The sequence below is a fragment of the Porites lutea genome, chromosome 4, assembly GCF_958299795.1.
Source record: "Porites lutea chromosome 4, jaPorLute2.1, whole genome shotgun sequence".
Lineage (NCBI taxonomy): Eukaryota > Metazoa > Cnidaria > Anthozoa > Scleractinia > Poritidae > Porites > Porites lutea.
Window position 1 is genome coordinate 31,474,930 of NC_133204.1, and position 23,047 is coordinate 31,497,976.

At 39.1% G+C, this 23,047-nt stretch overlaps 2 protein-coding genes across 2 annotated transcripts in view; one reads left to right on the forward strand and one right to left on the reverse strand.

Annotated features, from left to right (window-relative positions):
* Positions 1 to 695: 695 nt before the first annotated feature.
* On the reverse strand, positions 696 to 20,992 carry LOC140935396 (BTB/POZ domain-containing protein 16-like). The gene is made up of 22 exons (XM_073384947.1): positions 20,853 to 20,992; positions 20,655 to 20,721; positions 19,001 to 19,157; positions 17,453 to 17,645; positions 16,987 to 17,132; positions 14,811 to 14,969; positions 13,973 to 14,137; positions 13,354 to 13,474; positions 12,773 to 12,842; positions 11,464 to 11,526; positions 10,792 to 10,859; positions 10,026 to 10,104; positions 9,007 to 9,047; positions 8,247 to 8,283; positions 6,539 to 6,593; positions 5,640 to 5,722; positions 4,959 to 5,036; positions 4,183 to 4,284; positions 3,535 to 3,612; positions 2,021 to 2,081; positions 1,868 to 1,917; positions 696 to 1,117 (listed from the first exon to the last, which is right to left on the reverse strand). The coding sequence occupies exons 1-22, from the start codon at positions 20,981 to 20,983 to the stop codon at positions 1,049 to 1,051; spliced, it is 2,073 nt and encodes a 690-aa protein (XP_073241048.1). The 5' UTR covers positions 20,984 to 20,992; the 3' UTR covers positions 696 to 1,048.
* A 318-nt stretch (positions 20,993 to 21,310) lies between these two features.
* The window catches only part of LOC140935402 (uncharacterized), a 49,085-nt gene continuing 47,348 nt past the window's right edge, over positions 21,311 to 23,047 (forward strand). The window contains exon 1 of the mRNA XM_073384954.1: positions 21,311 to 21,480. Within this exon, the coding sequence (XP_073241055.1) occupies positions 21,361 to 21,480 (120 nt within the window). The 5' untranslated portion in view covers positions 21,311 to 21,360. The remainder of the gene's footprint in view (positions 21,481 to 23,047) is intronic.

The following is a 23,047-nucleotide window of genomic DNA, read 5'->3' on the forward strand; positions in this document are numbered from 1 at the left end:
TTTCCGTTCACTAATGCCATCAATTATGACCAAGATGATAACAACAAATCAAAAGTAGAGTGTCAGTTGTTTAGCACAAGTGACCACTCTTGCTTTTATCTACCTTCTTCGGCCACGCAAACGTAATCTTGGCACATAGCGCAATCTTACGACGTTTGACGTTCGTGGGAAAGGAACGCGTGACGAAAAATACGTGTATCACAGAACCTTGCGAAACTCAGAAGAAGGTGGCCCAAAGAAGTTGGGATAAGTTGGGAGAGAAAAGAGGAGAGTCGGTGACTGTGAAGAGGGGAAGAGTTGAACACAAGCCGTGAAATTAGAAGGCGAGTCTCGTTTTGGTTGGAGTGAATTTGAACTCAGTCAACTTGCTTCAAAAGAGGAAGGGATGGGATCTAGTACCAGTGTGTTGCTAAAATTGTTTTGTTTGCCAGAATAGCAAAAGTAGCTTTGGAAGCGGAAATGATTCTCGCAGTTGAATAAACAGCCTAAGCGGTTGGAAAAGAACCTGAAAAAATCCAGGCTTGACCAGGAATCGAACCTTGACCATTGCGATGACCGGACATAACGCTCAATCCATTAAGCTAATCAAGCCAACTGGAGAGCAGGTCATTGTGAAATGAGTCATTGCATATATTTCCATTCATGTCAGAAGTATAGCTTTGTTACTTCTTAATCCCAAGTGACAGGCATACAAATAAACCACAAAGGCTTTTATTAACACTCTTGAAAAGAAAAATACTTTAATTACACTATTTACAGTTCTTAACACCTGTATAGATGGCACTTCATAGAAGCACGAGAATCAATACATATTGAAAAAAGGATTACAACCTATAAAACCCACAGTCAATTTTGAGAACTTGTCATAGATTTCTAACATTTCGGTTTGAAAGCTGATACCCATAGTTATAGCATTAATAGAAGCCTCTTGTCAGCGGTTTTACGTAACACCATCTCTACCATTTTTCTGCAGTAAGTGACATTTGTGATATTATCTGAATGTTGTTTCCTCACCAAAAAAGGTTCAGTGGCATAAAAATGCTCTCTCTTAAGATGGCGGGAACATTAAAGATACTGTTACATAAAGTGGCATACACACGTTCTTAACACAAACAACCTGAGAAAAAAAAAAGAAAGATAAGAATATCGTATCAAACATAAGTTAAAGAGACTAACACGGAGACTGGCCGTTTAACGCAAAATACGAAACACAAGAAGGAATGTTTTATCACATACCGTAAATCCTCTATTAAGCCCCCCTCCCTCTCAAATAAGCCCCCTACCTCTAATAAACCTCCCCCCCACCCAATTCAGGGGAAGAAAGTTAATAAGCCCCCTCTCTATTAAGCCCCTCCCCCTTCCCTCCTCTAATTATTCTTCACTAGTAAAATATAGACTGCAGACTTGTGGGCTGATCCATGAGGGTGGTTCATTTACCAACTGGAAGTCCGGATTTGATTCTGATCCTCGGCTGCATGACCTCCAACCTTCATGTACTTGACCTTTTCAACTTTGTGTTGTAGTGATTTATGGAGAACTGATACTATCGTCTTCCCTAAATTAAATAAGCCCCCCCCCCCCGCTTCTCAAATAAGCCCTCCGTCTCTATTAAACCCTCCTCTAATGGGCTTGAAAGAGGATTTACGGTATCCATTAGCACAAAGAGATAAAAAAGAAAACTAACAAACAATTGACGAAGCTCGAAGTGCTAGATACTTTTACGAAACACTGAAAAGGTTTCGATCGTTTGACATAACTTTACCAACGAAACGAGCAATACAAAAATGAGAATACATGTAGTGGTGGTGGTGGTGGTGATGATGATGATGATTATTATTACCACAACAGTATAATGTTTTATTCTTACCTCGGATTGTCTTGTCTTCCCTGAAAAACCAAAGCTCTGACAAAGAATTCCTGAAAAAAAAAAATTCTCAGATCGAAAGCTAATACAATGGTCCAGCGATTCTGACTTGTGAAGAGATGACAGCTACTTATCACAGCTTTTAAAGCTACCCACCTGATGAGAACATTTTATTAACACCAAAGTCCGACCACTGAACACGGATACAGTAACGCACCTGCAAATAAACGAGGCTTACACCATTATCCTGTTTTCCATCATATTTTCCAAGGCTCTCTACTCTTTCATTTGCTAAGAGGAAGAGACCCTGGTAAAAGCAGAGACCTTTAAATTCTGATGACGACGAGGAAGAGATTTGTTAAATACTTAGTGGTGCGCGCACAAGAAACCGCGTCATTTTGGCCGGAAATCGTGATAGCCATCGTCATTCTACTACGGGCTTTAGCGGACTGTGGTAGTGGCGGGAGCAATTCATCAACGGTTAGAAGTTTTATCATTTTGCGATCGGGAAAGGGTTTAACCTCATTCAATACAAAAAAAACGTGCTAACATTTATAGGTGAAAAAAAAAATTCACAATGAAGCTTTCCGGGATGTACATCTTTCTTAGAATACGAGAAAACTGGAACTCTTGTTAAATCTCGTACTCGTAGTCTTCCTCGTCCTCGAATCTAAGGGTCTCTAATGCTGAATAAGTACGGTTAAATAGAATTTAACCTGTTATGGGGGGCAATAATAGTCTTGTTAGCACCGTTTTCAAGTATTATTAGCATGATAACCAGCGTTTAGCGTTTTCTAGCGTGTGTAGCGTGTGTAGCGTACGTAGCATTTGTGGCATTCATGTGGTTGTTGAATCCCTCAGGCGGGCCCTCGTCCAGCAGTATTCGAGGTCAGCGCATACGTTACCTCCGCAGTTATTTGCGTTGTGCTCGATGTTGCGATAGCAGACCCTACGCCCCTTCTCACCTCCATTTACAACTTGGGCGTTAATACATATAATCATCTCAGGTTAAGCGATTTTCGTATGACCTTGAAATGAAAACGCGAACAACATAGAAGCAACAAACCAACGGACATAGAGCGACTTGATTGGTTTGTCGAACGAAAACAAACGCGCGTGGCTTTTGGTTGGTTAATCGAACGCTCGGCTGAAAAAACTTCATGCCTGAAGAACTTTCTAGAAATCAACCGATACTTCGCTTTTACGTTATACTGCAACACGATTGGCCAATCGAACAATACCTTCCCCATATTAGGGTTTTCTTTCGCGGGAAACGAAGAATCCATGTTTTGATCTTTTCACCCATTGGCTTACAAAACAATAACAAACACTTACCAAAACTACTTTTCAAGGTCATACGAAAATCGCTCTATCACTGAAAAACAACGAAAGCCACGCAATGGTGAAGTAATTTTTATTGCGCCGTGCTGCGATGGTGTCCTAGCCTTTAAGTCTGTGGATGAGGTTTTTGAGTGTGCAGTACTTTCCGGTGTACTGTCATGATGATCTACAGTTGTAACGTTATGATTGAGCAGTGGTTGAAAAAAAAAACGTTTTCAATTTTAAATGGGTCCGACATTTTTCTACATTAGGGAGAGATGATGTCACCCACCTTTCTATTAAACCTCTAAACAAATTACTGTTTTAACTCAAAGAAGAAATATCTTTACCTCTCTATCGTGACGCATGGAAAATGTGTGACGTTCACAAGCTCTAAACGACAGCACGGGATCATTGGGCTTCAACCTCTGTCAAGGTGAAAAAAAGAGGAGGTAAAGAGCAGCTAAAGTTAGACGGTTACGTTTCTTTATAAGAACGGATTACTTTGAGGTGAGGCTCAGCCAAAACTGAACTTTCTTAGCCCCCATTACAATGGTGAAAAACTGCCGCGAGCGTTTGTAAGAGAAAAAAGGTGACCCCTTTGCCCAAATCAACAATGCTTGCGCATGCTCTTACTGTCTAGGAGAGCGCTCGCGCATACTCTGATTGTCTTGCCTTGACCGAGTTGACCCGGCTGAGTGTGCCGAAGTGTTCACAAGGCGAAAAGTTTGCCCAGCTAGGAGGGTGACCCTATCATCAAAAAAGGGTGACTCGACTGGGTGGATCACCCTTCTAGCCAAGCCAACTAGCCAAGGCACCTTGCATGGGACCTGTGAGTCCCATTCGTGCCTATTACCTCTGGGCAGCCTAGCTGTGTCCAGAAAAGCTGGTAAAACAAAACAAACAAAACTTTTTGTTTCTCATGTAAACAGTTTGGCAAGTTTTATAAGAAAATGTAGAAAGAGTTTGAGAGCCTTGCGAAAAAAGCCAGAACAGACCTGAAGATAAAACGAGTATTTAGAACCAGAGTCGTCCTTGGTCGCTTTGACTTCAAAATGAAAACCATGTAGAGACATAATTTCGGAGTGGTACTTCAACTGCTGCAATAAAAAAGACAAAGAAAAACCATCGGCGGGCATGGTATCAAAAAATATGATGACACTCATTTGCAAAATTTTCACAGGCGCTTACAAACGTAACGTGGTTCACTTTAGCAAACACCCGCGAACCTCAAGATGTGTGGGGTTACTTCAAGAGAATATCCTTAACTTAACTCTAGGCAGCATATAAACAAGAAAAACAGGGTGTTCAGCTCTTCTGAAGACTGAAGGGTGGACGGGCAATGGATCATCATTCAGACAGGTAACATTATCCACACTCAACCCTAACTGACATTACCTGAAACTCCATCAATTTATCATTGAAATTATTTTTTTAAAAAAATTTTGATTGCTCTATAGATGATGCAGATAATGTAATACGGACGATGGGCTCCTGAGAAAAAAAGCTGTTTTGCTGCAAGAAACATTCGGCAAAATTTGGTCGTTATCATCGGGGAAAGATAGATGCTCCGTGCCATTTCCCTCCATCACTGAAATAAAAAAGAGAAGAAAAAGGAAAGAAAAGAAGGGGGACCTAACTGAATGAAAAACCAATGACTGAACAAATTTCTAACAAATCACGATTACTCCTCATTTTCAGCCATGACTGGAGTGTTATGGACCAGAGCTTCGCAGGAGCACAACATAAGAAACAAATAAAAAAAATGGACTACCTCCTCGAGAATGAAACCCTTGCGTATGGCTCCATGCTCAAATCTCGTCATTAAAGACATGTCACCTCCACCTTGCAGCTGTGACGAAAAAAGGGAAAAAAAAGGAACAGCATTACAACAACATAAGTATGTGGAGTTTGACTGCCCGGGTGAGCGTAGTCCTAAATAGGAATATTGTTGACAGTGACTGACGTTTCGACAACCTGTGCGGCAGTTATCTTCAGAGACAAAGTGAGTTGTATCACGTCAGTTGATGGTACATTGTATTTAACTCTGGTTATTGAACTGATTGGTCAGTTTAACGTAAAAGTCGCGATGTTATTGGTCGTCTGTTAGTTAAGCCGTGATATTATTGGCTCTGAGGGCTCTTATTAAATGGGATTGGTGTGTTTCGATCCATCTTTTCTCACAAGTGGACGGTCGCTCATATAGTTTGTCAAATTGTAAGTTACCCAGCCATTCTATCTTTGTCTGTTTTGCTTGAGTCCGTGAATAGGTCGTTTGTACGGTACCGGTGACTTTTGACTACGACTCAGTTGCGTTTTTTTCGAAGTTAGAAATAGTAATAAATAGTAAAAGTCTGGAAAATAAAAATAAAAAATTTCCCTTTTCTGCCTTTTTCACCCCTGGGCTTAATCCAACCTGTAATACTAATCCCTTATTAGATCCAAAATTACGTACCGCGTGGTAATGTTGAGCATAGACCCGAAGCAGCCATGACTGAGGAACAAGGTTCATCTTCTGTAGTTCATCTAGTTGTGAGCCTGATAAAAAATGATATCAACAGAGTTTGAGTCTACCTTACGCCCCTTAAATAGATCGCTTCCTCATTCTTGTGAACAAAGATACCGACTCGATGTTTGGGGAGACAGGATGCAGTGATTTGAATGAAAATTTCCACCTAAGTCTCGACCTTGTTTCATTAACAGGGAGCTTCAGCAACGACGGCGGTGACGCCAAAGAGAACGGCAAAAAAGTAATAGGTTTAGATTGGAAAAACAACAACTTTGCACGTTCATCACCCTTTTTTGAACATTTCTTTGCCGTCGCTGCACGACTACAACGTGAAAGTGCCTCATTTCACGTTTTGTCGAGAACATGAACACAAGGCAACGACTTTCTTTTTCTTTTCTTGAACTTTGATAGTCTCTTAGACTTCAACTCCAGAAAAATTTGCCAACATTTAACGAATTGCACGAGTTGGCACGATAAAGTTTGAAGTAGCGCGAATTAATTTTTTTAAAGTGACGTTTTCGTAGCCGTCGCCGTTGTTGTTGCTGAAGCTCCCTATTGCGCGTGAGCTCGCTGGAGGGGAATGCAGGAAAGGTCTTATAAAAGATAACACACATGGTTCTTCATTAAGAAAAAACAAAACAAAAAAACCTAAAAAACGAAAAATTACTCAAATACTGTCAGAGATCTCAAAAGTAGAAATCCTCGAGAATCAAGGGCTGTCACGACTTAAAGCGATGACTCCCAAGAGAGCTTGCTCAGCTTACTGCAACTACGAAAAATATGTAATCTGGCATGTACTCGGTTGGAAAACATAAATTGGTAACAAGGGCATATGTTCAACCCACTGTCTGTGATTCCTCCCAGCCTGATAGTCCTAAATAAATTCACATAACCATGGCCCTAAAAAGATAAAAGAAAAAAAATGCAGAGGTTAGGTACTGTAAACAACTGTTCTTATAGAAGTTGCCTTCACAATAGACCCACGGTTTTTTTCAACTTTTGATATGGACAAGTTTGGGAAAATCCGTCGACATCACTGGAAAGAGCGCCTTAAAATTAGGAAAGTTACCAAATTTCGAAGTGATTTGTTGAAAACTAACGAAGTTTTAGCTCCTCAAAGTCGCGAAATTTTACAGACGTTTGTATGTTGGGAGCACTGGCAAACTTGCCCCCCCCCCCCCCCCACATACAAACGTCTGTAAAGTTGAAAAAACCGTGTTAAAGCGTCTTCTGTTACTTAAGGCAGCTTTGAGTGCTTTTAATGCTTGGCCTTTTTTAACTTCGGGTGAGACTGGGTCGGTGCTGTGCCTAATTGCACTATGGGATTGTTTAAGGGGACGAATTTTGACCAAGTTTACTGCGCAAGTGCTATAGCGCAATAGACCACGTTCAATATACTAAAATTCTAACAAGGCTCAAAGGCGTCAAAATTGTAAACTTTTCACGACTCCATTGTCTCGCAATTCCCAGAAGAGACTTTTGCACAAAGAAAACCAAACCAAATATAGAAAAATGACCAGAGAGCCTCGGAGTCATGGTACAATTTTAATTATCATCGAACGTAGGCTATTGAACTTTTTCACGAAACCCAGCATCTTTGCACGCGTTTAAGGACAGATGGGTAAAAGCGATGTCACGTGCTTTCTCAGGGGGCAAACAGGCACTGAACTTTGTCAATTCAAGAAATTGCGGTCGGGTTTGTTTATTCCAGGCAACAGGAAATGAAGAACTTTTTGTCTTAAAGACGATAATGTCCAGAAAGTTATGGGTAGAAGTGATCATTGTTACTTTTTTGGACGCAGTAGCGACCATAGATGTCCTCACAGCAAGCAATAATGACGTGACACTTGGCGAAAGTCGAACTGTTCATCTTGCATGACTATTAAATCGTCGTCATGTTTTGAGAGAATAAATAAACTAGACCGGGATTACTCGTATAGGCAAATGTTAACACTTGTTTGTGCCCCAATCAAATACCACGTGACATAGCTTATATTCCACAATCTTTAAGTGCGGGCAAAGATTTCGGGTATCGTGAATATGGATTATTCGACACGACACCGGCCCAGTCTAAAAGGCAACCTCAAAAAAGGCACTAGATAACTCCCAAGAATTAAAAGCCACACTCCAGTTCCTGAAAGACCAATCAGCGCAAATCCAGGATTAAATATTAATTTAAATCCTCGATTTCATTTAACTTCCTGGAGATTGATTAAATATTATTATCTTATTATGTCATCATAACTGCATATTGTGTCAAGGCTCAATTATACTTTCTCATCTCCAGTTACATGTTCCTAGACAAGAAAACTTCGCCGGTTAAATTTGCCTTAATCCTGGGTTAGACGTATCCATCTTTCCATCTTTCCAGGAACCCAGCCCAGATCTTCATACAGACAATCTGTTTTACTTTTATATAGCTTTGTTCATGACATCATGTTCTGTTTGTGGCTTTTCTACATTTCTTTAAGAGTCTTTCTAGAGATTAAAGCAGTAAATTGGATGTTTCAGTCAATTTTACGATCATTTTGGTAAGTTCCGAAATTTCCTTACCTCTTCTCTTTCTAAGAATGAAGTAGCCTTTGGCAAACTAGGAAAGAAAAAACAATGAAGGGGTTAATATAATTTCAAAAGGAAAGATGGTGCTACACCGATTTGAAGGCACGACACAAATTATGGGTTAAGTAAAAGATTAAAAGGCTACCATTTCCAAAGGCAAAATATTCAGATTTCAGCATAGAAAAATACAACGTTTTAATCAAAATGAGGTCAAATTTCCTCTTCTTTTACGTGGTCTACTTCACAACACTTTGTACTCCCCTCCCACACCTACCTCCCACGCCTTCCCCCACACCCCCTCCCCCCACAAAAAAAGAATGCCTCAGCATAGGGACGGTTGTAAGTCTCATTAGTTATTGAAAATACCTCGTGTTTTCATTATTCCCTATAGCCTACAACTCCTGTAGTATGGAGTTTAAGCAAAGACGTTTTTAAGCGACGCACGTCAACCAGAAGTGAAGCCTTCTCTCTTTTTATATGCCTTGACTTTAACAAATTTGTATTGCTAAGTTTCTTTTCTCTTGTAAAGGCGATTCACCCCAGAGTTTGAACCAAACCACTGTCCAATGATACAAAAAGCCCATTTTCTGGTTGACGTCAATCGCTCAAAAACGCTGTTGCTTAAGCTCCCTGGTAATTAGGGTCACGGTCACCGCCTGGGTCTTTTATGTACTGTCACGTGACACTATCACGCCGATCCCTCCTATCCAACACTATTTTGAAGTAGGCAAAACCTGGCCTCATATAATCTTACCTCATGAACCAGGTTACCACAGTTCCCCACGAAGGCATCAACTGCACAAATCAGAGACAAAAAGTTAGATACAGAAGTTCGAATTGTATGTGTATCTCGCATAAGGTGGTACAAAATTAACTGGAACGGTTTCAACGGAAGAAATTTATCCCCTCGTCATTTGGTTTCTTTGGGAGCAGTTAGGGCTGGTTTTCATGTGACTGCTATGACTGTTAAAAGAGTCTGACGATCGGTCTAACAGACTAACGATCTAACAGTCTAATGATCTAAGGGTCTAACGATGCAACAGTCTAACGATTGGTGGGTGCAATATCAACGTTCACAGTAATGCAGAAAAAGCCTTGGGGTGGAAATGAAGTCGATCTCAGCTCAACAAACAAAATGGCTTCAAACAATATGTTCCTCAAACTGCTGCTTCGATCAAATCACTTCTGGAACCACTGGAATGCAACATATTAAATCTGAATGTTGTACGTAAATGTAGCCAGCGAATAATGCTATCTCTCCTTGCCCTTGGCTGCTGAGGACGTTTCGGCGAGGAGCAAGAAGAGACAGATGTATTCGGAGGCTAATAGTACAATCACACAGAGCAGAACAACTGAGTTACAGCGCAATAAAATGTCAATGTTCATGTATACGACTTTAGGACTTTCAAACAACTCAGTCAAAGATATGGACACCGTTAGGCCAGTATCAAGTGTTCGTTTAAGATGGGTGTCCCCTTATAGGAAACAGAAAAAATGATTATACAGACAGAAACCTATAAGACAGACATCTCTCCAAAACGGACACCTAGAGATGGCCCAAGCTCTTCTATATTTCATTCCTTTTGACCCTTCAAGACAGGTACCTCTCCAAAACGGACAGTTTGTGCTTGTCCGAGCGTCTGATAAAGAGTTGACTGTAGAGCAGCTGGCCGACCAACTCTGGGTGTCCGTTTTGAAAGTTTTCCTATACGGTCCCATAATATCCCGTACAAAAAAAATCAAATGAAAGCAAAGACGCTGTTTAAGTCCTACCTGCAAATTAGGGTGCTGTTGAAGAAAGATCCAGTATGTCAGCAACTTGTATAACGAATATTCACTCCAAGTAAAAAGCCTAAAGAACGAAAATAACTATTATATCCAAAAAGAGGACACGGTGTTTAGTTGCATGTTGAAAACTGAAAAGAGAGATTTGGGAAAAGGTGATTTAAATCGAGAAAACAGGGAGCTTAAAGAGCTTAACGATACCCACTGTTCTTTTGGTCATCGTGACTCGTCATTTTAGAGCATCAAAACATAAAATTGTGCGCAGAAAGAATCAACAAAAATAGAATTACGTATTACGTTAGAGGACTGCGTTGTTCAAAGCGAGTTAAGATAACCTAAGGTTAGTGCGAAATTTGAATTCTGATACAAAAGCTTAAAAAGCAAATTCAGTTTAATTTCTTTGGTCTTCAGTTTGGTGATTGGATGCTCCAAAAAGATATAGCAAAAAATTTTCCGAGAAAATGCTTTTAAACGAAAGAAAAAGAAACCCGGATTTAAAATTAAACCCTGGGTTAGCGCTAATCGGCCTTCGAACAACTGGACTCAGCGGTATATCAAAATTTTCCAGGTAGTTTGCCCCAACACAACAATTCCAATCCCCTCACCCCCAAGTTGCCGAACTGAATCTCTTATTCACGCAGCCTAAAACAACACTCTATTCCTGTAGCATACCGACAGAAAGCCTTTTCACTTAAAGTCGCAAGATATATGAGAAACATGCTTTCTATTGTATAAATTTACAAAGTCAACTTACTTGGTAGATTTTAAACACTTCTCCAGTAGATCCTGTGGCAAGTGACTCAAAAATATTTGAACTGAAAGCTGAAAGTTAACGCCAAATGTAATGTACAATAAATTATTATGTACAGTATGCAATGTAATGTACAGTAAATTATATTTTTATACTATCAAAGTAGTACTGAGTAGTATTCCTGGCAACAATAGAAGGTATTTTCCTTTACGGCAGCGAAACATTGACTGTAACCAAAAGTACAGAGAAGCAAATTGATGGTGCCTATACTAGAACGCTTGGCAGAGCACTAAACGTTTCTCGGAGGGACCATATTACATATGAAGATCCGTATGGTCGCCTTCCAAAAGTTTCTAGCAAGATCAGGGAAAGAAGAATGAGGGTGGATGGGCATTGTGTTTGACACAAAGAGGAGGAGGCATCGCAGCTTGTGTTGTGGCAGCCACAACACGGAAAAACTAAGAGAGGAAGACCTAACACCACGTGCAAACACACTTTGCATGAGTACACAGGGTTCGACACTATCGGAGAACTCAGAACGGTAACGCTAGACCAAAGAGACTGGAGAGGGAAAATCCATGTTGTCCAAGCTATCGCGTGACCAAACTAACTAACTATAATAAATCAAATACAGAATTTCACACGTCTACTGAGTGAACGGCTATCATACTTTACCTGTGGTATTAAATTGAGTTCCAGCCATCTCTCACATGCTTCCACAACCGAGCTTTGCTTGTACTAGATTGAAAAGGAAACAAAACATTACTGTCACTATGCCGTATACCTTTAACATATAATTATCACTCAAAATACATTCTGATGGCATCAAAAGATCACAAATTCCTCACGGAATGTTCTTTTTCGAGATACATGAAAAAAGCATTTACTTCGGGGGACGGTGCCGTAAAATCCGCCGCCTGGTTAGCTCAGTGGAGAGTCTCACAGCACTTTCACTGATTTGTATTATTCGAAAGACTAAGCCCCGGTGGTGTAGCCAACCTTGACAGGTTGTGGGATTGGGTAGGGATGGCACCTCCCATGGAACCTGAATCCCATTCCTGCACATTCCCTCTGGGCAGGCCTGTGTCCAGAAAAAGCTGGTAAAAATTAAAAAATTAAATTAAATCGATGCAGCATTTAGGAAATCACCAGGACACCCTATTTATAACGGAAACTTGTATTGGAAAATGGAAAATACAACTTCCACGATTAGGCTCAAACATTGCGTAGATAGGAGCTGCATGGAGACTTCACAAAATTAAATCCTCCAAATGAGGGAAAACTGGTCTTTTCCAAGTGGAGGCGGCGGTTTTTAAGTAAGTATCCATAGCCGATAAATACCAATTATTTTTTATTTTCAAACAAATCGTATCCAAAACAGCACAACATTAAAACAAGTTGCGATAAAAACCTTTTATACAAAAAAGTCGCAGAATAACGTATCCTAAGGTCTCTGAGTAACATCAATAATCTTTAAAAATTAATAGATCTTTGGGAGGAAGACCAGCAGGGTATTTAATTATGTTTTAAATTTTCCAACAACTTTTAGAACCTACATGTGTAGTCCTTGATTGCTGGAGTTCTGCAAAAACCGTAAACCAATAAAATATGTTTTTTTTTTTACCTGATAAGAGGTAGGAGAGAGACCTCTACCAGTCCCCGACAAGTTTCCTATCACGCATGCGCTAGCGTTTCCTTAAAAATCAGTGACGTTTTGGTCACGTGTGACATACCTCACAGAACTGGTTTGCGCGCGCGAAAAATCAGCTGACAGCACTGGCGTGTACAGAGGAATTTCTCGCGAAGTGAGGAGATCAGTTTATCTCCTTCCTTTCATTTTTCTCTCGCAGTGAGAGATCTCTGCTAGCAGGGAAATGTTTGTTTTAGCTCATAGTAAATTTGAATAAAGTAATAATGACGTTAAAGACCAAGTAGCAGTTCAGTTTCTCTCTGATTTGAAGCCCTTCAAATTGCATGTACGTACCTTAGAACCTGAAGCATGAAAGGCACAGACTGACCAAGCAGCAATGGATTTTAGCATAACATCAGAACACCTGCAAACAATTATTTCAAATCTCTTTTAGATACGTTGTAAAAAACAGTAATTTTAATTCAGTGTATCTTCCATCACGAGCAAAATAATGCTTTAAACCCCTAACCTCGGTATAAATGAGCTTGAAAATTCAGTAAAACTACAGCTAACACAACCAGAATTTGAAACTTCACCTAAGAGATTTTAACCACAAGGAGCAGAAGAGTTAGGTCAGACTATGATTGTTTCTCATTGCTAATACAATTTGTTAGTCTTCCAGAGCTATGCCGGCCAACTGCTCTGTAATATAAACGTGACTAATCATAGCGCCAAGGTCCGATGGGCGATGTCCTCTTAAACTTCATTTGCTCTAATAGCATGTAGTGCTACTGCATGTACATGTACATGTAGCTTTAAAACTTACTGGACAATTACAGCAAAATGTGAAAAAAAAAACCGAAAACAACAATTCGTGAGTGAATACAAAAGCATAGGTTCATGTATGCTTATGGTAATTAGGTTTAAATTCTTACAATTTTTCCAAAGATGTAAATCCTAAGAAACTTGCAGCAGCCAAAACACCGACAACATCAGCTTCACTAACGTTCATCTCGCTTTCATTTTCATATAGTGCAGCAAGAGCAAGCGCAAAGGCTGAAAAGGAAAACAAAACAACTGGAGTGAGAAAACTGACAATACATGAACATATGGGAGAAATCAACGGTCACAAGCGCAACTTTAGGAAGTTTTTTTTAACTTTATTAGAAAATACTCTAAAATAATGTTGCAGCTCTCCTACAATGTACACGTCAATCCTATACAAATTACAGTTTCAAAAAACTTGCAGCCTGATATCAAAATTGATCTATGCACATCGCATAAATGCAAAGCAATGAAAACTTTAGCCCTGTTTACACACACTACAACTATACTGCATTCTGAATAAAATAAGAATGTTCAGTACTATTATTATGAATGGCCTCCTACCCCAGTTCTTCCAATACTGTTTTGCATTTAAGAAACCTTCCTTTTCCTCTGCGTGACACCTTCCTCACGGGTGGAGATTTTCACCCACACTCCCTTAATCCATTCACTCTGCTACCCCTTAGAAGCACGAGATACTACTCATAGTCTAATTAGGACACCACTCACTTTGTTTTGTGATCAGTGGATCCTTGATCCTCAATCTAAACGTTAACTGGTTCTTGTACCACTCGCCGCTGGATCTCCTTCTTCCTATGGACATGTCTGACATGACAGGGATGGGGTCTATGTTACCAGAACTGGCAGCAGTCTTCAAGGCATCTAAATTGGTTTCTGTAAACGAGATAGCAAGGGTTATTAGCAAACACAAATTAACTACATGGTATGTCAACCCACTGACTTGTAGGGCTCTCACCAAAAGACATGAAGAAACACCAAGGGCCCACAATGTACATGGCGTGACTGCAAGCAAACCTGACTACTTTCCCTTACCGGAAAAATAACTATTTTTATGAAATCTGTGATCGGCTAGTATATACATGTAATGTACTGCATTTTTACTTCAATATCTACCCTATTATAGGAACTTAACGCTCCATAAAATATTAAGGTATTGGAAATTAACGCGACTTAAATTAACGCGAATTTAATAGAAAACGACTTTTGAATAAAGAAAATTAACGCGAAAGAGGAGGTACAATTTCAATTTCAATTTAAGTTAACGCGAATTTTAACGATTCGCGTTAATTTCATGGAGCGTTAATTTCCTATAATAAGGTAGTCATAGATTAGTTTATGTATTATCACCATTGTCATCACTGTGCATGTACTATGACAGTGATTGAAAATTTTAAATAATGTCAAATACAGCAGATCATCAACAAAAATTAACATTTTTAAAAACAGTCAAAAGTTGCTTCAACAAAATTGATTAATACTATAAAGTATTCCATAAAGTATTCCAGCAAGCTACAGTGTACTTTTAGTATCACAAAGCTTAGAACACCTGTTTCACTAGCTTTATGCATGTCTTCCTCATCTTCCTCTTCTATATTTCTCATGCCTGTCATCTCAGCTTTTCTAAGTAAAGAACTCAGCAATGAAGACTTCTGTAGATAAGGCTTATGAAGTTCCCAAGTAGTATCCAGTGCATGGACTACCACATCTTTGAAAACAAAAAAAGAAAAGAAAACACAAATTAATTCAAAACAAATATTTATTTGTAGGAACTGAAATTATTGTTAATATGGCAAATGAATATGATTGTGACATGTACAACATGTGCAATCAAATGTACAGTCAAATGTATCTGACTACATGACATTACGTACTGTACATGTTGAAGATGCCTTTTAATTCATCTGTGGCAAATTTAATATTTGCTTCCAGGGAGCTGTTTTTTGAAATAATATTGAAGAATCTTTTAAGTGTCTTACGTGTGACTGTCAAGTTTAAACAGTCCTTGAAAAAGGCTATTTTCAGTTCATATAATTATTAAGTCTTTGCATGTGTTTTTTTTCTCTTTTCTCTGTTTGTTTGTTTTTTACATTGTTTTATACTTGTACCTCCATCAAACAACCTCATTCAGTGATTTTGTTACAAATAGTTATAGTGAGTCCAGGGACTCACCTTGCAAAAGATCAGAGTCCTATAGTCCAGAACTATTGAGTCCCAGTTAAAAAAAAATGAGTCCTAAATGGAATTTTTTGTCCTAAATTTTTTTTTTGGCCTTTATGTAACCATGTAGATAATTAATCTGAAGACAGACTCTGTAACTGTGTATTACAGTTTACTGAAATAAAAACTCCTTCTATCATAAAGCACAACAAAGACTAAAAGAAATATTCCTCATGAAACAACAGCCAAAAGGACAGCCACAGAAATCACACTAACAGGATGTTCTACAAAAACATCTTCAGATTGATCGATCCATCTTTGCATCCCATGGGACGCATGCCATGAATTATTTTGCATCTTTGACGCTTTTTATGTGTCAGGGACGCAGGATGCAGAGGTAACAAAATCACTGCCCTTTAATACTCTGAATTAGTCTACAATGCCTCCTAGCTGGGTAAGCTTTTCAGCTATCTTCTAGGTGGCTTTTTATGTACCTTACATAAGTACATGTAGTTGTCTTTTTTTAACATCTTTTTTTCCGTGTGTGGTATAAAAATATAGTTCTTGTCTTGTCTTGTCTTGACCTACAAAATTACCCCCTGTTGGTGTTTTCCAATTTGCCTGCTGGCAACAGTAAGCTGTCTTTCAACCGATTAAATTTGCCACCAGCAGCCTCTTAGCAACAGCATGTTTTATTTCAGTTAATTTTTATATTTCCTTTGTTTCAAATTCACTAGCATTCATTACCATACCCAAAAACAATGGAAAAACAAAAATTAACCGAGATAAAAAATTGCAATGTACCGTAACCACAACTGGAGTAAATCCCTGGTTGTATACGTGTAATTCTCATAACAAGCACATATAGTTAATTAATAAAAGTTACTGTAGTGGTAATCAAAATGGCTGCTTCATACCCCGACAGACAGCTAGGTGAGAAAGAAAATTATAAAAAGCAGCATAAAAAGAAAAATGTTTCTTGATCTCGATGTAAATTAACAAATACAATGTACATGTACCATTAAAACACAAACTGACAAAACCACTAAGGCTTGGCATTTTCCAAAGACAACTAAGCAAACTGGCAACTTTTAATGCACTAAGTACTAATAGACATTATAGTGTGTTTTACGTAGCAACATATGTAAAACAATTTACAAAGACAAGACGTTAATATTTCCAACTGAACCTGGACTCCTAAATTTCCAAAAATTTACCCAGCTGGAAAAACCAGTCTTTTACAAACACAGAAATTGCGAAGAGTAGGGCATCAAAACCCTGGTGGTGAGGACAAACTTCAATGGTCTACTGGTGGGTAAAGGAGGGGTTGATATCGATAATATTGGGACAAAATAGTTCTGTTTTATCCCCTGTCAAAGTGTTGATTCACTGTGCTTAAGGCAAAAAATGTGGCCAGCCCAGTAAGCCAATCAGAGTACAGGGTTCTTGCCTGCTTCAAGAGCCAGCAAGTAATAAAATTAATGACTCACAATTATTTCTACTAATGTACATACATTACATGTACAACTGTAAAATGTATAATTTAATAACACATGTATGTTTACCTGGAATTTTATGAGCTCCAGCAGTTTGTGACCGGTAGAGAAACATTTCCATAGGAGTTGGTGATCTCATGGCTGGGGGGATGACATTCCTCTGGTAGTCAATTTGTTGAAGTTGAGATGAAGAGAGTCCAGAGCGCCCAGGGATCCTACAGAAAGAAGGCATGTGCAGTAGATTATTGTCCTCCTTTATCTCCTCCACTAAGTTACAGAGTTCCTGTCACCTTAATGTACATGTTACTTGTCAAAAATTAATTTTATTAATTCCATCAATTTGGGCTAGGAGACAAAGGAAATTGAGAACCAACCTAGGTTAAAAAAATTTAACCCGAATTTAATATTGACCCGTACATACAGGTACATATGGATATACATACATGTACCTTATCTTTTTCACTGAAATTTACTTTATGTTCCACTGTAATCAATTAAAGAAACTACAACGACAAATTACATGTAATTTACAAACCTGAAAGAATCTGTTTGTGATGCCGGCTGAGACTGAATAAGTCTTCGATCAAGCTCAGCCTTGATGCGAGTGGAGTTCCCAGGAACTGGTTGAGACTTCAAGAATCTGGGAGAAATCAAGGAATGTAATGGACCTTTGTATGATTTTTCACCGGTAGTGTCAGCATAATTGCAGGTTGCCATTGGACAGTCAGCTGTGTATAATGAAAAAATTACATAATAATTTTTAGTTATAATAAATGAAGATTTGTTTCTTTTAGCCTAGGAAATGCCTAAAGCTAAATAAAAATAATAAAGGCAAGACTAGTTCCTCATTATCAATCTGGACAAATAACAATCAGTCACTTCTGGGACAATGTTATTATAGTTGTAAAAATCAGTCAAATCTCCTATCAATTACTCCCCTGGGAATTCATAGCAGAGCTCTCGTCCATGCATGAAGTGTGCGCAGTGGAGTGCCATAGGTAAGAAAAGTTAGCTATCTATGCGTCTGAGAAATTTTGTCAGTCATGTGACCATACATCTGTCTGCCTGTCTGTCTGTCTGCACTACAGGGAAAGTAATGTAAAAATAATGTCCCATTTTCTAGCCACAGGGGCCTGTAACCTGTAATTGACAACCATGTTATGGTCAATTGTCAGCTGTCAAAACAGGGTATCTTCTGACCGGAATCACATGACCATATCATAAACTCAGGGTCCAACTCATCGAGGTAACATATTTTTTTCTTATAGCTTTCCCGCTGACCAGTTATAAACTTTCAATTGATCACAGGCTCAAGTTTATGTTCTTCAGTGAGTCCTCAAAAGTCATATGGTCCTCCCCTAAAGGTAAGTATAGATCTGTGAATTTCTTTGCAATCGTTCCAGGTTCATTTTCTGATTGAAGTAAATTATACATGCAGAAACACGAACTTTGCTTTTAGCTCTGGTTAAATCTAAAAGCAGTCACAACTTGTGGTTGTTTACAAGAACAGACTCTCCTACATGCAAGCAACCATTGATAAAGTTATTACCAGTATATAAATTACATTGTACACTGTGTATTGAGGGCATTCACAAGAGCTTTCAGCTAAAAGCTTTTCATGAACATTCCTAATTTAAATTACATATACATGTACCAATACATTCAGGTAGAATAATATTAAAATTTGTAGTCTCTTTTATTACAGTTGTATTTCCTCTTTCAAAGCACTTGTTAATTGTTACATAATTAGCCTAATTTTACCAGGAATTACAGCTTTTATTGAAATGTTGACCGAGTGGTCACCTAATGAGAACTTCAAACAAAAGTGAAATCTGAGCAGTCTGTAATTCACTAAAGAGACAACAATTGCTCACAACAAAGGTTGCTTAACAAAAGCATTTCTTTCAAAGCTTTAGTCACAATTCAAACAGGGGTTTCACAGTGCTGATCATAACTATTGTAGAGCTGGCAACTTTCAACAGAGATCACAAAAGGCCAAGAGCTTTGAGTTGACTGTTTCACTTCTTTTGCAACAATAATTATTATAATAATTTTTTAAAACATGTACAAGATGCATGCATACCGGTCATTACAGCCATTATTGAGTCATTGTATGAGCTGGTAACAGATTTTAAGGCTTGAGATGATCCCAGTAAGTCACTACCAAGCAAGTTTGGGAGTCTCCATCGGTTAGTGCAACCAACTTGAATTCTGTGTCTACTGCGTGGTAAAGAAGGTGGCTGAAACAAGAAATTTACGTACTGTAACTACATTTAACATTATGACTCCTAATTATATACAGCGTGTAAGTGTTTGTCCAAAACTGTCCATGCGATGGGAGACAGTACATTGTACACTTGAATAACAATGTAGTTTATGCAAGTACATTTACTACGTACTGCTTATTATTATAATAAATTACATGTAGTTAACAGGACCAGCTTGATCCTCAAAACTTGATCCAGCAGCAGGGGCATATCCAGGGGAGCTGGTTCAAGGGGTTTCAGACCCTCCACCCCCTACTTTTAGGCACTACTGAGTTATTCATGAAAATGCTGTAACAGCTGCTCTATACACGTAGGTTTCAAGGATGCATACATATGTAGTGTTTAACAGTCCAGTACATTCTATTTTGTGAACTACACATTCATTAACCTGAAAGAAACATGTACTTGCAGTTTGACAAAGTAATCTACCACTCTAGCCTAAGCCTTGGCTGTATCTTGCAAGCCCTTCTTCTTTGGGTATTGTTGAGTAACTAATGTGTTGTTCTGGAAAATATCCATACACCTCTGGTGGATGGTCAACAGAAATATCCAATTGGAAAGGAAGGCTAAAAAACTGAAATTTCCAAGGAGTAGGGGATCTCCAAATGAAATATTATAACTATTTTCTCGAGGGTCATGCAAAATTTGCAATGTGAACATTGTACTCACATAAAAAGAATAATATTTTTAATTGATGTGATAAAACAAAGACAAGGTATAGAGATACTGTATGTGATGACTTAAAGATGTTTGCCTTAAACAGATCTGTTGTTATTCTATTAAAGGCACACATCTTGACATCTGAAATGTACAGTGCTTTATAAAAAATGATCCACAGCATTACATTCACATAGACCCAGGGGAAGCCTATTGGGACAATAAGAACTATTAAAGTTCAAAATGTTGCCAAGTCAACAAGAAGAATGATACAAACCAAGGCAGTTACTTATTATTTTTCTCATCAGAAATGCTGATGTTTTGGTCATTCAGAAGCAAGGCTAAATCAGAGCTTCTTAGGGCCTGTTTACGTGGAGGAAGGGGACTCCAGATAGGTGAGGTAACATGTGGCCGGTCACCCCACCTATCATGAAAAAGTGATCAAATTAAAAAGAGAGATTATATGGACAGGCAGGTTACCCCACCCAAGCGGGATACCTCACCTACCTGAGGTCCCCCACCTCCATGTAAACAGGCCCTTAATATGATTACAGGTGTCAAGAAATTGAACAAAGTTTTCCTAGTAAGAAAATGCCTTTGAAAATGAAACTGAGCAGTTTTCTGCAAATAAAATACACATATAGACCAATGGAAACATTCAGGGCTCGAACGAAATGTTTCATCAGTTAAACGTTGACCTTGACAATAAGATTCATCTACTGTTTAAGTGAATTCCCATGATAGTTTATTAACCAATTAAACTTCCACCTTTTAAAATTAAAGATCTGTTTAACAAAATAAGCGAAAATTTACCTTTGGAGGTTCTCGTGCATCTGCAACTACGCCAGCAAGCGCTGAATATGGGGCCTCGATAAGAAATCTACAAATAAAGCAAACCGCATCAGTCATGCAAGTGTGCTGAAGTATGTCAACAAAGTTCCGCGCGAAATTTGTAGCTGATTCCGAAATGGCAAAATTTCCCGCAAAACTGCACGACAGACAAGTTTTTACCTTGAATAAGAAGGTTTGATGGTTTTGGCAGGTGGCAAAGACGGCAAATACGGACGAGGAAGAGGAGAAGGCGCTCCAGAGAGAATATTATTTCTAAAATGTCCACAGCTTTCCACATGCACGTCCGCCATCTTTGAGGTTCGAATGGTTTCCACGGTAACCAATGCTAAAACGAGGCTCAGTGGATTGGTAACGAGGCTCTGGTTCACGTGAGGCATGTGCTGTAAATTATGCCTCGAATTATGAGCTCAAAGAGTCTCCAAACTGGAGCTATAAAGTAATCCCGAAGAATATTCCGGGAGACTGTTTTAAAAAAGGAGATCGATTAGGGCGTTATTCACTGAGCTGTCCCTTTTTATCTTCCTACCCCACCCCTTTCAAAAAGAAAAAAGCTCGTGACATGAGATGCAGTCACATGACAAGCAGGTCACAGGTCTCGCGTGTTCCCATATCATCTGTTTTAAATAATTAAGCGTCAACGACCCTGCAAGGAAAAGTTTTTGTTAAAATGCCTTCTTACATCTCTACCCAACCTGAAATATTTACAAAACCGCCCGAGAAAACAACTTCAGATTGGAGGAAGCCGGGCCAACTAACCGATGAACAAGTGAAACAGTTTTTCGGTGAGGTAAGTTACAAATAACTGCAACTTGATCCTTTTATCGTGAAAATTGTTCACACATTAAACTCTTCGCTCGATCGCTCGAGTGCCTGTCCCAGCGTTAACTTTGAGAAGCTAACGCTTGCACAACATCAAAACAACATGTAGGACTTTGTGGATTCCCGATCCCTTTGAGGGGTCGATACAAAACATTTTACACCGAGACTGTCAACCCTCTTCCACTTGCTCAAAAAACGCAAATTTAGGTATTTCAAGTTGGGAGGGCAAAGTGAGGAGGGAGCTTCGAGTAGGTATGGGTAGGGGTTATTTTAGAGTTCATGGAGAAGCAATATCATAAAAAAGCATGACCCATTGCGTTACATTTATAGGTAACGCGGTATTGTTGTAGGTGCGTGACAGCTTGACCTGTGATTGGCTCTATTGGGGATCGGGATGCAAGATAGGTGCCCATTTGACCGAGCATTACTGGTCTGGTTCTTTTCTGCTTTTTAACACTTTTATATCACCTCAGCCAAAAGAAGAGGTCCATAAGTAATCGAACTCTGTAACAGCCCCAGACGAAACGTGATTACCCTAGAAAGAACAAATATCAAGAGAAAGCAAGAAAATATAGAAGCCTTATCTTCTCATGAAGGAAGAAATGGAAACACAGAAAACTGATATTAGCGTGGAATTACACTGCGGCACAGGCTCGTCCTTTAGACGTGGACTAAAATCTGAAAAAGTGACGGAAAATTAGCTAACCTACGATCAACCGGTCCTTCTTTCGTTTTGTTTTCCCCTTTTCCCGAAAAAAAAAAAAAAAAAACGCCTGATCCCAGGTTAAAAATTTGCGCGACGAAACAAAGCTATTCGCTATTTCGTCATTTTCCCCGGCCATTTGCCTTTGGGGTCTCTTTCTACATTTTTAAAGTGAGTCCTGATGGTCCTGATGGTCGTCCTTTCATAAGGAAATAAGACTTTTTTCAAGGGCAAATCAAGCTCAACTTCGTTTGAATATTGGGGCTGGAGGTAACTCGGAGATAGAGTATTATGCACTACCCACCATTCTGAAGGCCAGTAAATCACTGAGGACAAAGATGAAGCGGAAGCCGTTACATTGATGTGATGTTCCATGCTAGTAATATAGTTGCTTAATTGTCTAGGAGTATATAGTTGTCCCAATCAAGTTGAAAACACCAAAAAAAAAACGTCTACAGGAGCCTAACCCTAGTCACGGGTTTCTGCTGATGGGTTCCTGGCTGATGAGCCACTCCTGACGCAGAGTGAACACAACCGGAAGCTCAAACTCACGGACTATGTCACGGAAGCTGATCAGTGACTGTTGAGATGCTTGGATATTTGGGAAGATGCGAAGAAGAGGCAAACCGAACAGAAGCTTTATTAGACTCAGGACCTTTTGGTGTATGTGCCGGTTTCTGGAAGCGAGATACAACAGGAGCCTGAGAGAGCAACTTTACCACCGCGCTCGGAACCACTGCTGCCAGAAGGCCGGGTGTTTGCGGGCAAGACTATTTTGTTATGTACTAGCACTATTAAACAAAGGTTTAGCGTGTGGTGGCATTATGAACTA

What these genes read in the sequence shown, in the direction of transcription:
- LOC140935396 (XM_073384947.1), bottom strand. Translation starts at nt 20,983, where the DNA reads ATGGCGGACGTGCATGTGGAAAGCTGTGGACATTTTAGAAATAATATT. An exon ending in TCACAAACAGATTCTTTCAG is followed by an intron (nt 17,133 to 17,452) that starts GTTTGTAAATTA and finishes TTCTTTCTGTAG; the next exon opens with GATCCCTGGGCGCTCTGGAC. An exon ending in GTGGTAACCTGGTTCATGAG is followed by an intron (nt 8,284 to 9,006) that starts GTAAGATTATAT and finishes TTTCTTTCCTAG; the next exon opens with TTTGCCAAAGGCTACTTCAT.